Source organism: Lithobates pipiens, unplaced genomic scaffold, assembly GCF_037356315.1.
Source record: "Lithobates pipiens isolate NorthernLeopardFrog02 unplaced genomic scaffold, aLitPip1_a1.2 Scaffold_8, whole genome shotgun sequence".
Lineage (NCBI taxonomy): Eukaryota > Metazoa > Chordata > Amphibia > Anura > Ranidae > Lithobates > Lithobates pipiens.
Genome location: NW_027507903.1, coordinates 261,295,212 through 261,313,376, shown reverse-complemented (window position 1 = coordinate 261,313,376; position 18,165 = coordinate 261,295,212). Strand labels below are relative to the sequence as shown.

At 43.1% G+C, this 18,165-nt stretch overlaps 1 protein-coding gene across 1 annotated transcript in view; it reads right to left on the bottom strand.

Annotated features, from left to right (window-relative positions):
* The window catches only part of CEP290 (centrosomal protein 290), a 338,046-nt gene that overhangs the window by 34,066 nt on the left and 285,815 nt on the right, over positions 1 to 18,165 (bottom strand). Inside the window, exons 47-48 of the mRNA XM_077471382.1 lie at positions 12,471 to 12,593; positions 9,630 to 9,802 (exon numbers count right to left, since the gene is read on the bottom strand). Coding sequence (XP_077327508.1) covers positions 9,630 to 9,802; positions 12,471 to 12,593 — 296 coding nt within the window. The remainder of the gene's footprint in view (positions 1 to 9,629; positions 9,803 to 12,470; positions 12,594 to 18,165) is intronic.

Here is an 18,165-nt window from a genome sequence, read left to right as displayed (position 1 = left end):
CCAGCAAACCACTCTGCTCTGTCCCTCCACTGCCAGGCAGCAGCTTCTCTCACAGGGCTTAAAATACTTCCTGCACATGTGGCTGGCATCTGACGGCGTTAGCCACGGGCCCCTCCCCCCCTTCTTCCTTTAAAAAAAAAAAAAAGGGAGCAGAGTTTCCCACGCGAGCGTCCTGCATCATGGCAGGGGGTAAATCTTCCGCTCCAGCGAACGGCCGAGGCCTGCACAAAAACATATTTTTTTCTTTTTTTTTTTCTTTTCCAAAAGAATATGTCTGGCATTAAATGAGGAAAAAAACGGCAATCTGGGGGCCGAGGAAGTGATCGGACCCCCTTTTCTCTGACCTGAGGGTCTGAGCTGGTTAGGAGAGGAGAGTGAAGCTTCTGCTGTGTCCAGCGTCAGGATGGTGAGAGCTCAATACAGCCCCCAGTGGGGACACATAGACATGACATGACAACACAACACATAGAAAGAGAGATTACGGAGAAAATCTCCCCTACCACATCCTCGCAGCAGGGTTTTATCAGACATAAAAAAACCAATCTTCACCCTTCACGGTAGGCTCTGAGACCTTAAAGGAAACCTTCAGGAACAGGGGAACACTCAGGTTGACCCACAATCCTGGACCTGCGACAGGATCCTGCTAGTAAACTTTTATTGGCCTCACTACCAAAAAGTACTGGATCCCAGGGCCCAGCTCTCAAAGCATTCGCAAGCAAAACCTTGTGTCTTCGGATTACGAGGTCCGGGTACCATTCATTTAGCCCATTACAAAGACATCAGAACGCATCCAGTCAGGATGGCTGGCTCTCATCAAGGATTACTGGCCGTGGAGCTCAGTACAACATGTCCTTACTCGTGTCCAACACCTTTGACACTGGCGAAAAAAACTGAGGACTCCCAGTAGTGGGAGGGGTTATATGGGGGAAGTTCATGCCTTAAGGGGCGTGCCAGTGTCCAGCACCTGATACGCCGATATAACCCATATAGTTATTACTATGGCTCGGTGTCCCCTGATGTAAGAAAAGAAAACTATGTTTTCAATATTCTGCGTAGTTGTATAACTTTGTAACAGATATGCTTACAGCTCCATTTGCAAGGGTGATTACACAAGCTGCAATTGTCAGTGGCAAATTGCATCCAGCTATAATCACCGCAGGTGGCTCTGCGAACAGTCATGAATAAATGCAGCTGTTGACAACCTATCATTGCATTGTATTGTATAGGATCTGCAGCCACAGCTATTTGCACATATCTGTCAATTCCAACTGCAGGAATCTGCAGGTATCTGCCACTGGAAATCGAAGCGCATGTAATCACCCACGTGAATGAAGCCTATGAAGAGATCACTATGACTAGAATCTGGATTTTCCTAATAGTGATTGTGTTGTGGAAAGTGTACATTTGGTTATAATTAGGAGAGAGTTAGATGGCCAAAAAAAAATTGATTTTTGCACCCTTTTCTTGGAGTCTTATTGAGATACTGTTGGTTATACTGCCACTTATAGGCGGATTGGATACTGCCTAACAAAAAAACTGTAGGTCAGCCCAGGATAACCCATCCTTTACCCAGCATGCCTTAGTTTGTAGAAAACAGTACCAGCAGCATGAACATAAACACAGTAGGGTGGGACATGTGTTCCTTAATGGACTCAATCATTTTCATGGAGTACAAAAATCCTATTTTCCGTCTTGTAGTTTGAGGGACATATGAATTCAGTTAGTGTGCGTACCCCTCAGCAGGTCAACTGAGGAATGGGCAACACAGCAGAAACAGCAACAGAAATGGGGATTGCCTGTAGCCCAAGAGCAACCTTAAGGACCTATGCCAGAATCTGATACCAAATGAAGCCAAACCCCCTACCGAATAGGGGACTCTGCCAACAGGACCAGAGGGAGGACATGAGCTTAATGGCTCAAAACGAAAAAAGAAAAGGGAATGACTTGACACAGAAAGGTACACCAAATGCTGATCCAAGTGAGAAACTGGTCAACCTAAGCATCAAGGGATGGGGTTAAGGAGCTAGAATGAACCACCAGTCACTTGATGGGAAGGATGAGTGATCATGCCAGAGACCACCTGGACTAAATGGGCAGATGTGTTAGACTGCTCAAAAAAAGAAGCCCACAACAGTGTTGATGGGGGCTGAGGTAGACTGAGGGCAAACATTGTTATTGTTTAATATAATATACATTAAGATATTTCTCAGCAGAAAAGCTGAAGAAAATAAGTCCATACGTCAAGGACACTAGCAAAAAACGTAGGCATGCTTAGGCAAGGTGTTATAAAGGGCTGGGCTTTCATTTTTCTTTTGTTTGCCAGGGTCCAATTCTTATGTAAGAAGCTGTATAATCCAGCAGTATATGAATTAATTTGTAATTCAATGGACGAAGACGTAAGCATTTTTTATGTAACACACATACATCCTTTGTTTTAGGCCCTAGACCAGTGATGGCGAACCTTGGCACCCCAGATGTTTTGGAACTACATTTCCCATGATGTTCAACTACACTGCAGAGTGCATGAGCATCATGGGAAATGTAGTTCCAAAACATCTCTGGTGCCAAGGTTCGCCATCACTGCCCTAGACCCAGTTCACACTAGTGCGACATCCAATCTGACTTTGGGAGCACATGTAGCATGACATGTACAAATCAATGGTTCCCTATGAGAGCCATCTTAACTGTTCCGACACAAGTCAGTCCAACTTTAGAAAAGGCTCCTGCACTACTTTGGTCCATTTTCAGCCCATTTAATATCATTTAGGTTGGATCAAAGTTGGATCCTCATCCTAACCATCCAACTTGTGACATCCAACATGGTGACTACAGCAGCAGGAAAAGGAATTAATGTCACACTGGGATTGTTTTAGTTGGTCAATGGACAAGTCGGACTAGCTTTAAAGTCGGAGCAAAATTGTATCCTGTTCATTAAAGTTGGATAGAAGACTGGAGTAGGACCGATGTTGCAGGGAAAGGTAGGATCGACAGTCGTACAACAGTCGTGTCGTACCAGTGTGAACCCGACCTTACAAATAAACATGTAAAACCCAACTAAACTTTTTTTTTTAAATAGACCAAATTAAGTCAGGCTTCTGCTCTCACACAGAGGTCCGACCCACCCGGTGCCTTATCATAACTACAATACTGTATCCCGGTATCTTTTTATTCAGCTAGCGATTCCTTGTAATGTAAAAGCCATCCTAGCAGCTAATTAGCCACGGGATTGCTTTTTACAGGCAGCAGGAGGGGATTTACTCAACTCCCGCTGCCCACAAGGGCCTCTCCACACTCTTCTGTGCGATTCGGGAGCCCAGTATCCAATCATGCGGTGCTGCTGCTGTGTTGTTAAGAGCTGGCCATGGACAGCATGGCCCACAGCCACCTCAATGGTCTTCGGGGGGCCAGAAATGACATCATGATGTCACTTCTGGTTCTGGCATAAGTAAACACTGACATTTTATTTTCTGGAAAGCAGAGATCGATGTTTTTTTTTTTTAATCTCCTGCTTGTCAGGTCTTATAGACCCAAAATGTCTCCATAAAGAGGACCTGTTATGCCTTATTTCTATCACAAGGGATGTTTACATTTCTTGAGATAGAAATATCCATAATCAAAAATAAATTAAAGGTAGTGTGTAAAAATAAAAATGAAAAATAAATAAAAACATTTTTTAAAGCACCCCATCCCCCCATGTTCTCATGCAGTGGTGAACGCATACACAGGCCAAATATCTAAATGGCGTATGTACCACACATGTGAAGTATCACTGTAAAAGTTATAGTGAGAACAAAAATTCAAACACTCAACTCTAAACTGGTAACCAGTAAAAAAAAAATTAAACATTACCTACGGAGATTTTCAAGTACCGTCATTTGGCGCCATTCCACGAACGTGTGCAGTATCTGTTTACTCGGCATAACATCATCTTTTATATTTTACCAACAATTGGGATAGAGATTATATACAGTGGTGTGAAAAAGTGTTTGCCCCCTTCCTCATTTCCTGTTCCTTTGCATGTTTGTCACACTTAAGTGTTTCGGAACATCAAACCAATTTAAACAATAGTCAAGGACAACACAAGTAAACACAAAATGCAATTTGTAAATGAAGGTGTTTATTATTAAAGGTGAAAAAAAATCCAAACCATCATGGCCCTGTGTGAAAAAGTGATTGCCCCCCTTGTTAAAACATACTATAACTGTGGTTGTCCACACCTGAGTTAAATTTCTCTAGCCACACCCAGGCCTGATTATTGCCACACCTGTTCACAATCAAGGCATCACTTAAATAGGAGCTGCTTGACACAGTAAGGTCCACCAGAAGATCCTTAAAAGCTACACATCATGCCGAGACCCAAAGAAATTCAGGAAAAATTGAGAAAGAAAGTAATTGAGATCTATCAGTCTGGAAAGGGTTATAAAGCCATTTCCAAAGCTTTGGGAATCCAGCGAACCACAGTGAGAGCCATTATCCACAAATGGCGAAGACATGGAACAGTGGTGAACCTTCCCAGGAGTGGCCGGCCGGCCAAAATTACCCCAAGAGCGCAGCGACGACTCATCCAAGAAGTCACAAAAGACCCCACAACAACGTCCAAGGAACTGCAGGCCTCACTTGCCTCAGTTAAGGTCGGCGTTCATGCCTCCACCATCAGGAAAAGACTGGGCAAAAATGGCCTGCATGGCAGAGTTCCAAGGAGAAAACCACTGCTGAGCAAAAAGAACATCAAAGCTCGTCTCAATTTCTCCACAACACATCTTGATGATCCCCAAGACTTTTGGGACAACATTCTGTGGAGCGATGAGACAAAAGTGGAACTCTTTGGAAGGTGTGTGTCCAAGTATATCTGGCGTAGAAGGAACACTGCATTTCATAAAAAGAACATTATACCAACAGTAAAATATGGTGGTGGTAGTGTGATGATCTGGGGCTGTTTTGCTGCTTCAGGACCTGGAAGACTTGCCGTGATAAAAGGAACTATGAATTCTGCTGTCTACCAAGAGATCCTGAAGGAGAATGTCCGACCATCTGTTCGTGTACTCAAGCTGAAACCAACTTGGGTTCTGCAGCAGGACAATGATCCTAAACACACCAGCAAGTCCACCACCGAATGGCTGAAGAAAAACAAAATGAAGACTTTGGAGTGGCCTAGCCAAAGTCCTGACCTGAATCCTATTGAGATGTTGTGGTATGACCTTAAAAAGGCCGTTCATGCTCGAAAACCCTCTAATGTAACTGAATTAGGACAATTCTGCAAAGATGAGTGGGCCAAAATTCCTCCAGGACGCTGTAAAAGCCTCATTGCACGTTATCGCAAACGCTTGGTTGCAGTTGTTGCTGCTAAGGGTGGCCCAACCAGTTATTAGGTTTAGGGGGCAATCACTTTTTCACACAGGGCCATGATGGTTTGGATTTTTTTTCACCTTTAATAATAAACACCTTCATTTACAAATTGCATTTTGTGTTTACTTGTGTTGTCCTTGACTATTGTTTAAATTGGTTTGATGTTCCGAAACACTTAAGTGTGACAAACATGCAAAGGAACAGGAAATGAGGAAGGGGGCAAACACTTTTTCACACCACTGTATATATATATATATAGTGACATGCACTTGGTTGCCCACATAGGGGTTCTTCTTCCAAGAACAATAAATGAAAAATGCTGAGCCATCTGGCTCTCTTCAGCAGCACTGCCACTTAGGCTTTAAGCTTCAGCCCTCTTGGCCATATAATAGGGTTCTCGTACAACTACTGTACCTCTTTTCAGCTTCCTTGCTGCACAGGCCTTCCACTTCAGGCTCTCATCTGTCTCCTTAGATGCACACAGCTTCAACACAGCTTCAACACACACAGCATCTATCTAGAAAGCAGCCCCTGACTGCTCTGATCCTCAGACTTGGGTCTCTGTCTTTCACTAGTACACACCTGCCCTCTCTGGACTCCTGGAGGCCTCCTGTCTCTCTGGGTGGAGCCCAGAACCCTAATCCTGACTCTGCTAAAAGCCCAGGACCCACCTGCTCAATCAACCAGCCAAACTCCTGGCTGTTCCCAAAACCCGGTCCCACGATTGGAGATTGCGTCCCACCCATAACGCTATGGAATCTCCGGGCTCCAGGTCCCCAACTGGATTTTACAAACTTTGGAGGAAACTGATAAAACAGATTCCTCCACATTAAATACCCCTGGAGCCCCTCACCCTGCCTATTTTAGAAACCTTGACGACAATTACTAGGACATGGAACTGTACTGTCACTATATATATATATTTTTTTTTTTTTGCATTACAATTCTTTAAAGTGTATTTTCTCCTAAAAAAAAATTGTGTTTGAAAAAATTGCTGTGTAAATACCGTGGAGGTTTTGAGTAATTGTCTAGCAAATAATGATAATTTTTACATGTATGAGAGAAATGTCAGAAATGGCCTGGGGGGGGGGGGGGGTTCAATAGAAAAACAACAGCAAGCTATTCAGCATATGTTCACCACTTTTTTGATGCGGCCTGACTTCACTGTAGGGGTGTTGAATATAATCGTAACATCGATACATCGGGATTCGGGTGTCCACAATGCGGCATCGATGCTACGACCGGCATAATTGATTTGGTGGGTGACGTCATGCAGACTTGCCCCTCCTCTCCTGGGAGAAGCGCCCCCATCATACTGTAGTTTAAAATATAAATGTGTCTTAACGAATCCCCTCTTATAATTCATTAAGTGCCCCACTGTTCAGGTATACATACCTTTAAAAAAATATGTAGCAATATAAAGCATATTTCAGAATGTTCCACGCCGGTCATGTTCTCGGCTCTCTCCATCTAATAGCTACAGTGGGCGGGGCTGAAAACCTCCGCTGATGACGATGTGAGTCGAGAGGAGAACATGAAGTGGCCAGCCGAGTCCGAGTTACAGATGAGCAGAGGAACAGTCTGAACTATGCAGTATTTAAATAGCTACATATTTTTTAAAAGGCATTTATGGTGGGGCATTTAATGTACAATAAGAGGGGATTCGATAAGGTACAGTTAGTTTAACAGGAGTAAGCAGAGTACATATAAGTGTGCTCTGCTTACAACTTGTACTGACCACGTGGGTGAGTTCAGCTCCGTCTTCTCCGTTCAGACATAGCACTATGGTTAACTCCTAGAGTGCTGGAATGTGCAACAGGGAAGAGCTGAACTCTCAGAACTGAGAGATCTGTGACGTTCACTGATTTCTGTTTGTCAGCAGCAGATTCCATCACTTCTGTCCTCCTGGCAACAGTTTGTTTTTCTACTGTGTGAATGCCTGTACCCTGAGTGCCAGTGTCACTGATCCCACTATCCATCTGCCTGATCCCACCATCCCTCTGCCTCCGATCCCGATCCCATCCATCCCTCTGCCTCTGATTCCATCCATCCCTCTGATCCCATTCATCCTTCTGCCTAATCCCATCCATCCATCCCTCTGATCCCCTCTATCCCTCTGCCTCTGATCCCACCATACATCTGCCTGATCCCCTTTATCTCTCTGTATCTGATCCCAACATCCCTCTGCCTGATCCCCTCTATCCCTCTGCCTCTGAAAATAGTCAGAAGAGATGAGTATGGGAAAAATTGCCAGTGGCCTCAGTTTTGGAGGTTGTCTCATTGTTGCCCATCTAGTACACCTGTTAAATTCATTAGCACCAAAGCAACTGAAACTGATTAACAACCCCTGCTACTTAACAGACCAGATCAATATCCTAGGAGTTTAATTGACTTGATCCTATATTCTGATTAAAAATTGTTCCCTTAATTTTTTTGAGCAGTGTATAATTGAACATTAACACATAATAAAGGATTTCCAAAGCCCTGGGTTAGCTTACAAAGCCGAACAGTTGAGGCACTGTTTTCTTTGATTCAAAACTCATACTGAGCTGTCTGTGCTGTAAGCAACTGGATTATTTTTAGCTTTGTGACAAAAAAGCAAATAGAGCAAAACATGAAGAGACAAGTAGGGTCCCCTAAAAGAAAGGAAAATATTCTTAAATGTTATTTTTTTAGTCTAGACCAGTGATGGCCAACCTTGGCACCCCAGATGCTCTGGAACTACATTTGCCATGATGCTTGTGCACTCTGCAGTGTTGTTGAGCATCATGGCAAATGTAGTCCAAAAACATCTGGGGTGCCAAGGTTCGCCATTACTGGTCTAGACTATAATAAAGAAAATATGTACAAACACACTAAACACAAACCTAGACCATAGGCAAATTTTCTAAATTAACTAAGGCATTGGAATACCTGCTCTTTCTTTGTGAACATTACCAAATCTGTTACTGCGGCCCCTAAAAACCCTATAAAGTACAGACTTTGTGTATTCTTTTTTTCACTGAGCTTGGCAAACCCTAAATCCCACACTATCCAACAATGTTGGCAAGTTGGAGGCCAAATAGACTGTACATTGGTGCCTGTGCATAGTTTTTACCAGGGTGGATTAGGATGTTGGGCAGCACTAGCAATGAAGGATCAGAGACTGCATGATACTTGATGTGCAATGGCTTTGTAACTTTTGAGAGCCTAGCTAAAGCACAAGTTTTCCATTAATTTGAATTGAAACCATCTCTTTGCTGAATTCACTGGCCAGTATATGCCTTTTTCCCCAGCTTTGTAAAAGTGTTTATGCTCTTTATGCAGTGTATAATTTAATTTACTGCCATTCAGCATGCTAACATTAACAATTGAAGGAGCTAAGCACATTAAATGTGCTGTAGTCTCACAATTCATTGTTTAAAATTCTGCCTTTGCTTCATAAACAGTGATATATTTTATAAAATCTGATGATCTGAGCTTGATTTGCATATCAAATGTAATTACAGCAGCTAGGAATATAATGGAGCAACTTGAAAATATGAAGAGGTTTTCATATACAGAAAGAGGTAAGAAGTCATTTACGGCATCTGCATTCATAAGAAGCGACATGCAATAGAAGGTTGGATGCAGTGGGATTTTCACTTTTCAGCCCTGCTTGTACAGGTAATGACAGGAAGGTGACATCACAGAGGGTGACGCAAAATAAATCCACCAGGCAGAAAAGACAAACGGTCATCTGGTTTAACCAAGACCTTTTTTTTTTTAGCTGGGTAAATATTAAATATTGCATACTAAAATGTAGTTTTCTATCCATGCAGAAGGTGGAGCTCTAGCCTCCTTTTCACATGTGAAGCATTGTATCGCTTTTACCCATACTGAAAGAAGCCTGTAGTTTAAAAAACACAATATCTAACGAGACTAAAGAACCCTTATGATTTCGAGATAATTTAAAAAATCCACCAAGATGTAATGACCTGGATATTAATCTTTACTTTTTGGTATACAGTATTTAGTATCACAACAGAGGAATGAGTTATTCTAAGATAAGATACAAACAAGCTCAAATAATCCAACTCTGTTTAGTTCCTTTCTTTTCACAAAGTATAAGGCTATGGGAGGAAATGAACAGGAAACTGGGGCTTACTGGATAGTTTGTGCATAAATATCCAGATTATTTTTTATCAAGTGCTCAACAACAAATGCTTCTATTTTATTTTAGGCCCCCCAAAGTCTGATATTCAAACATTTCTCATTTCTTAAAAAGAGCATAATCCATAAAATTAAATAAAAAAAGAACATACTTGCTTACAACAACCGATTTCCAGGCCTTCCCATCTGCTCCTTCAAGTTGAGGCCCTCTGCTTTCAGCCAAACTCAATTTATTTTTCAATTCTTCTATGTTTGTAGTCAGTTTTTCATTGATCACTTCTAAATTTCGTTTTGCTATCCGCAGCTTCTCTGATGTTTCTTTTTCCTTTCCAAAAAGATGTTCAGACAATATGACACGTTAAATAGGTTGTAAACCTTAAAAAAAAAAAAAAAAAACCTTGCAAGACAAAGGCATAATGAGCTAGTATACTAGCTCATTATGAAATACTTACCTCAGTATGAAGCCCTATAGTGCCGCCCGCACGGAAAAAAAATCCTTCTCAGAGTTACCTCTGGGTTTGCAGGCTCTGGCGCTATGACTGGCCGGAGCAGAGATGACATCTCTCCCGCATGTGCGTGCGGGAGCCACCGGTCACGGCACGGGCTCTGAAGGAACGGCTTCCATATACATAACTACTTGGGGTTATCCTGCCACCATCACAGGAATTGACATTGGCAAAAAAAATTTAAATACAGGGATCCCTGCCCTGACATAACCCCTTCTCAGCTCAGCTAAACTTCAGGTTTTCTAGCAATGAAAAACAGTGCTGTCTCTAAGAAAGGGATTTCGCAGGTTAACCAAAAATCCTAATTTTTAATCAGGGTGAACTCCAATACAAAGCCACATGCACGACCTTTCACCCAAAGCTTGCATCCACAGAAGAAATAAACATCTACCTGGTAGAACGGACACTCCTTAGTAAATTGGCTTTAACCAGGATAGGAGAAACCTTACCCTGCACTGCCAGAGAACCCAATTTCTTGCAGAATTCCCCATCCATGGGCTACTGTGGAGCAAAGTGCTTCATGGGCCAAAACACCTTCTTTGGGCGAGCCCAAACTGTGTATATCACCTCTTGCTAGGGTACATTGGGAAAGACTTGGGATTTTTTGGCAGCCGCCAGTAACCAAAACCAATGACCTTAGGAGAAGAGGATTCCGACAGCAGTAACTTAAGGTTAAGGCCCACCAGATCTGCCAGGAAGCTCACTGTGATCTTCTGTGCCTGAGCCAGCCCTGGACCCTGAGATTCCTCCTGGGAAGACTCGTCAAACACCCATCAAGGTGGGCATGCCCCAACTTGGCTTAAGGGACGTGACGTAGGAAGGAGATCCCTGCTCTAGACCTGTATAGCACCCTACCAGTGAGGTCAGATACCCCAGAGATGGTTACCCACAGGACAGAATGCCAATCGGCAGACTTTACCGGCCTTCCTTGCTCTGTATGTGGGGTCCGGCTGTTAGGAACAGGCTGGGAATTAGGGGGAAAAAGCATCATACAGGAAATCAAAGAGAATTAGAGAGGCATTCAACACCTAAGGAGACTAGTCAATAACTGAGGCTTAACTGAGCAGGGAAGGGTTATGCCAGGGTGGGGATTCCTGCTTATAAAATCCTCTGTGTCCTGTCATGTAAGAAATCCATTTTATATCTCATATATTGAGGGACACAGAAATTCAGAGTGTGTTGTAGGGTCCACAAGCAGTCCAACTGAGGGATGGGCAACAGCAACCAAAGTGCTAACAGGCTGACAACCCCCCGCGCCCCACACACACACACACACACACACACACGAACAGAGAACGGTCTACAAATCAAAGAGCACATACTGATTTCCTTTACAGCAAAACAATATTGCTGCCTTCACTTTCAAAAACATGTCCACACACTTTGTGTAATTAATGGGCTCTTGTGAGATGTAGTTCTGGGGGTAGTGCCTACTTCATTAACAACTAAGCTACCAGCAGTTTTTTTTACAAGCCTGGTGATAAAGTCATAGAAGTAATAAAAACTGCTTTTTGCTACAGGGACAAGGCAAAAGAATAAAATAATGCTGGGCCGTGCCCTAGAGGGAGAAATTGAAGTCTGGGATATACTTGAACAATGCATTTAACCCACCTAAAGCTGTAATGTGTTAACAATCATTTCCCAAACTACACTAGAAAAACTAAAGCTATTGCCTGACCAAAAACAACCCCTTTATTTTCTATTCATAAACATAGGGCCAACTGATCAGATGTTTTTGAGACAGGAGAATATAAAGGCACAAATATAATGAATTTGTTAGCTGTAAAATGGATCATTAGAAGTAACAGTCATGCGGCGTACGACCAGACTTTCTGGCAGACTAGATCAGAAGGTCTTCCCGATGGACTTTCGGCGGAGTTTCCTTTGGACATTTCGAACGAACGGACCTGGCCACACACGAATAGACTAAGTCCGTTCGCTTTGAACGTTATGACGTAAGAAGGGACTAAAAAAGGAAGTTCAATAGCCAGTATCCAATAGCTTCCCTTGCATCATACTTGGTTCATTGGACCAACATACAGACTAACGGTTTTCCTGATAGGAATCGAGTCCGTTGGACAGATTTGAAACATGTTCTATTTCTAGGTCCATGGGATTTTTTACGTGCAAAAACAATTGGATTAGCCCACACACGATTGGATTGTCCAACGGACTGATTCAGTCGGACCTAGCCTGCCGGAAAGTCCGGTCGTGTATATGCGGCATCAGGTAACAGTTCAGATAAAAATAAACAAACAAAAAATTAAATACATGATTTGAGTATTTGCCTTCAACACAGGTGAAAAATAATTTTAGTGATTCAGTAGTAAAGTGACGCATGCAAGTCTAATTAAAGCCAAACAGCACCTGCAAAATTAGCTTACATGCAACAATGAGCTGTTTACACTAGAAATTATCCAAATGACTTAATCATACATAACGGATACAATTTTAAAATGGCTTGGATGACGGATATTGTATTCTTACCGTTTTCAGTTCCTTACGAAGTCTCTCATTTTCTACAATTACTTTTTCAATGCCTTTCGTCTTTGCTTCATATCTCATACTTAGCTGTCCACCCACATGCAGCTGCAGCTTTTCAAGTTCAGACTAGGTGTGAAAAAAAGCGACAAACACACAATAGGGAATGATCTTATACAAAAACACAGTAGTGATTGATCTTAAAACAAAACACAGAGCTGTATCAGTGCAGTGTGTGTTATATGTGTACATGGCAATCTTGTAGGATAGTTGTAAAAGAAATGCTTCAGAGGCTGCACATAAATCAGAGTTGGAGGTGTTTCAACGCTGCATTAAAAATTAAGCTTTATCCCCCAGGTAGGAGCTTATGCTGATATGTCAGCAGCATGTCCGACTAGGAGTGTCTGAGGATTTTTTATTATTTACACAACAAGCCATTGTTCAATGCACAGAATAGCTGGTTCTCTCATGAGCAAGCAAATAGTATGTGTCCATATTAGTTGTAAAGTCTTCTCCCTTTCAATATACACGCTGAACAATTGTCAGGGTAGGGAGGGAAATTATTTGGCTACGCATAAATGGATGATTGATGTAGATCATCCAGCTCCTAGGTTGTTTCAGTTGGGTTCTGACCAATATTACTATTACTCTTGCCAGATTGGAATTGCATAGGTTAGCATTAGGTGAACGTTGCATGCAATGTTAAAATGGAGTTTAAAATGGAACTTAGCATCACAAACGGAAAACACTATTAAATGTGTTTGTAATATTCAAAGCAAAACGCAACCATCCATCCATCCATGTTTCCATGCTTTATTTTGATAAAAAAAATCGCCTTGAAAAACACCACTTAGCATTTCTAGCCACCACCACCTTAATTAAGAACAGATGATTCATGTAACGTTTATGTTCTGGAATCAGTCTGCCCTTAGCTCAGGCATGCAGACAGGTGTGCTTTTAGCTGAGAAAGCCCCTCCTCTGGATAAATAAAAAAAAAGCCCATGAAGACTTATGGGATGTATTACATAATTTGGCTTATGCCAGAAACCAGGACGCAACTGAAGAAATGTAAAAAGAAACATGTAATACAAGCAAATATAATACTGTACTTTACATCATCCTATTTACTAAGCATAAGGATGAAATATACATAATACTGATTAAAGGAGAAGTATGGGTTTGGGGTTTTTTCCCTAATCATACTTACCTAGGTGGATGCTGCATCTGTCCACCGGTGTCTCTGCACTGAGAACCAAGCCACCGAACACCACAGCTCCCCGAGCAGAGAGCTGCCGACTGTCAATCAGCAGCTCTCCTGCTCTGCTCCTCCACACTCACTGTAGTGTTGAGCTGTGGAGGAGTGGGGAGTGGCCATCTCAGCAGCTTGTTGAGAGGCTGAGACTGCCATCAGTCTAGGCACCTGGCAGATCCAGACTTCTGAAGTCGGAATGACACAGTGCCTGGACTGATCTTGGTGATGTCAGCGGTGAGTGGACTTCAGCCCACTCTCTGATGAAAATGTGTCCTGGAGTGCATTAGGAATTGCACTCCTGCGACCCATAGGAGAAGCTCAGCCAAACGAGCATAGGCTTCTCTTTTAAGAGAGTTTAGTTCTGTTTTAGGCCAGGTTCACACCGGATCGATGCGGGAACGCCGCAAATCCGCTGCGTTTTCCCGCATCGCATGCCTCCCGCTGGCAGTTCACACTGCCCTATGCGGACTGCTGGGAGTGTCAGTGAAATGTTAATGACACCCCCAGATCAGTCCGCATATCGCAGTGCAATCTGCAAACTCGGACAGGAATCAGATCGCATGGTGTGAACACCCATGCGATCCGATTCTGCTGCGGACCAAAAAAAAATGGGTCCCGTGCGAGTTTGCGGCGGGTGCGATGTGAATTCAGCCATACTATCTGTATGGCTGAACTCGCATCGCACAGAGATCGGATGTGATTTGCACTGCAGTGCGAATCGCATCCGGCTCTCGCTGCCACAGCAGTGTGAACCCAGCCCTAAAGAGGAGGTTGATTCTGTAAAAAAATAAATAAACAAAATAAAAACAAATCCTATAGCTGCTCACTTTAATTTAAAAAAAGACACGTATCTGTCCATGGATTAATTGCCAGCCTCATCTGGGCTAGTTGTTCATTAGCCTTCAGGGCACCGGTGCCAGCCTCTTAACTGTGGACAGCTAGCTTTGCGGCTTTCAGGCTTCACAGACGGCTACCCACTGTGCTATGCTTTGTGACTGGCCTCCTCTTCTGGACATGTCACTTGCCCCAGAAGAAGACTGTGGGGGGGGGGGGGGGGGGGTTGGAGAGGAGACCTTCAATCCTAGGCAATCCAAGCAGAACTGGGAGCGGGTACCTGTAAAAACTAGGTACCAGCTCCCACATAAGCCAAATGTGTGAGGAGTGGAGATTCACTTTAAGACTGGTGAACCTCTGCTCATCTTTACTTCTGAGACACTCTGACTCTTTAGGATGCTCTTTTTATACCCAATCATGTTATTGACCTGTTGTCAATAAACCTTCCAGCTTCCAGCTTTTACTGTTTAGTACCCCTTTACCAGATTTTTGTGCCTTGTCTCAACTTTTTTTTGAGACTTTTGCTGCCATCAATTTAAAAAAAATACATTTTCTCAGTTGAGGCATTTGATACGTTTCCCATTTTTAATTGTGAATAAATGATGGGTTTATGAGGTTTACAAAATATTGCATTCTGTTTTTATGTGGATTTTACACTTTCCAACTTTCTTGGAATTGGGTTTGTATACGCTTTTCTATTGAATTTACCCCTTTCCTGACTAAGGCCGCGTACACACGGGCGGATTGTCTGGCCAACTTAGTCCGCTGAAACGTGTTTCAGCGGACAATCCGCTCGTGTGTGGGCTTCAGCGGACTTTTTCAGCGGACAGTCTGGCAGACTAAGTCTTTCGGAATTTCCATAATACAGTCCGTCCAAACTTGGTTTCAGCGGACAGTCCGCTCGTGAGTAGGCAAGTTGGACGGACTAAGTATGGCGCATGCTCAGAAAGGATTTACACGGCCGAAGGTTGCATTGCAGTGTATTGGACATCGAATTTCTAGTCCCGTCGTACGTGCCGTACACGTCATCGCGCAAGCTTTCAGCGGACTGTCTGTTCGTCGTGGGTGGTCAAGTCCGTTCATTCAAAAGTAGGACGGACTGTCTGTCGGATTGTCTGACGAACTTAGTTGGCCAGACAATCCGCCCGTGTGTACGCAGCCTTAGCCTATTTCTGACATTTGATGTTTACAAGTTAAAATCCGTATTTTTTGCTAGAAAATTACTTAGAACCCCCAAACATTATATATATATTTTTAGCAGAGAATCTAGAGTTTTAAAAGCAACTTTTTGGAAAAAGGGACACATTCATGAATTTGAAAAAAACAAAACAGTATAGTTATCCCAATTTTTTTTGTATAATGTGAAAGATGATGTTACGCCAAGTAAATAGATACCAAATATGTCACTCGTGAAAATGGCGAAAAAATATGGTACCTAAAAATCTCCACAGGCAAAGCTTTAATTTTTTTTTACAGTTATCAGGTTAGAGTTACAGAGGAGGTCTAATGCTAGAATTATTGCTCTCGGTCTGACGATAGTGGCGATACCTCACGTGTGATTTGAACACCGTTTACATATGCGGGCGTGACTTCCGTGTGTTTTCTTTGCTGCGCGAGCTCGCGGGGACGGGGGCGCTTTAAAACTTTTTCTTATTTTATTTATTTTTATATTATTAAATTGTGTTTAAAAAAAAATAAAAAATTATTAAATTTGATCACTTTTATTGCTGTCACAAGGAATGTAAACATCCCTTGTGACAGTAACAGGCAGTGACAGGTACTCTTTATGGAGAAATTGGGGGTCTAAAAGACCTCCAATCCCTCCTTTGCACTTCAAAGTATTTAGATTGCTGAAAACTGCGATTCTGAATACTGTATATTTTTTTAAATCCGGCGCCATTGGCAGCCAAGTAAACAGGAAGTGGCCTTGTGACGTCGCTTCCGTGTTTACATTCAGGAGACTGGAACAAAGCCGTTTCTGGCTTCGTGCCAGTCTGTCTCTAGCTGCCGGGAAGTGGTGGATTGAGGACTGGGTCTCCCAGTGGGATGGGAGGCCCGGTCAGAGCGGTGGGAGGAGGACGTTTCCTCCTGCTCCTCCGGCATAACAATGATCGGCTGTTATCCCTGGAAAGCCAATCACCCGCTCTTAAAAACGGTACCAGGATAATGCCTGGAGCTGTGGGCATCATCCCGGTACAACCCCCGAAAGCCGAGGCCACATATCTGCGTACGCTCGGTGGGAAGGGGTTACTCACTAACAATGAGGCTGTTCTAAAAGGTCTCTTCCTAAAGAGGAAGTAAACTCTACCACTCTGTTGCTAGTTTTCATCTAGACCATTATAGGAAGTTATAAGCAAATGCCACCCATTGTAAATAAGCCTCAATCGCATATTACTTACATTTTATTAAAACTTTTACAAATGATTTCCCTAGGGATTAGGCTGCGCCATTTTAGGTATTGTTTCTCGAGTCTGCACTGCAAATTAATTCCGCCCTTCCATGTATGGTTTGCTGTATTCTCGCACATGCATGATCGCATCTTAACCAAGCCTCTGTTTCAATCCAGCGTTGCTATGGCGACTATGCTCTGCCGCTCACAGACGACCTGACAGTGCAGAATTACACAGTCGTTTTTCCATTCTCATACTGTGTGCCTGTCAAGCTGCTCTATGCTGCGGCTAAAAACACTGTTATGCTATGTAGTCCGATGGCAAAGTATACACCCCATGTGATGTCACATAGTCACGTGGGGTGTAGCAGGAAGTTCAGAAAGAATCTGAAGTCTCGCAGGTTTTGATCGCAGTGCCGCTGGGAGAGGAAATCACTTCCACGGCATTGCGTCAATGGAGAGACTGTGTAACGGCACTCAGCGCATGCCGTGAAAAACGGGAGAGATGCGCATGTGCCGGTGACGCCACTACACAGAACGGGACGGATTACAAGAAAAGTAAGCAAGTAAGGAGGCATCTACATGCAGCAACTATTAGGGTTTTTTTAAGCAGATCGAAATGTGATAAAGTTGTGGGGGGGGAGTTTACAACCACTTTAAAAGGATGATTAAATCCTGGCGAATTTGCTTGCCTGAGTTCACTGGGCAAATGCAAATTAAAGTATATTGATTGGAACAAGTTTGTTTTTGGATATGGTTATGAGACATTAAAAGCTATGTTGCATTATAGTAGCTGTCTGTGTCCCTGCTGGGGAGATTCACCCTCTTTTTTTTGTCCTGGAGTCCACCACCACCAAAAGTGAGGAAAATCCAAACTTTTGAGTTGACACCTGAACAGGAAATAGAGGGAAAATCTTTCAACGATTAAAAACGTCTGAAAGTTACTTTACTTCACTTTACAGAGATTCCCCCCTTAGGCCGCGTACACACGCGCGGAGTGTTCGCCCAACTTTGTCCGCTGAACAGTGTTTGGGCGGACAGTCCGCTCGTGTGTGGGCTTTCAGCGGACAGTTTCAGCGGACAGTTGGACGGACAAGGTTTTTCGGAAATTCCGAAAAACTGTCCGCTGAAACCTTGTTTCAGCGAACAGCCCGCTCGTGTGTAGGCTTGTTCGTCAAACAAAGTTGCGCGCATGCTCAGAAAGGATTTTCACACCGAAAGCTATA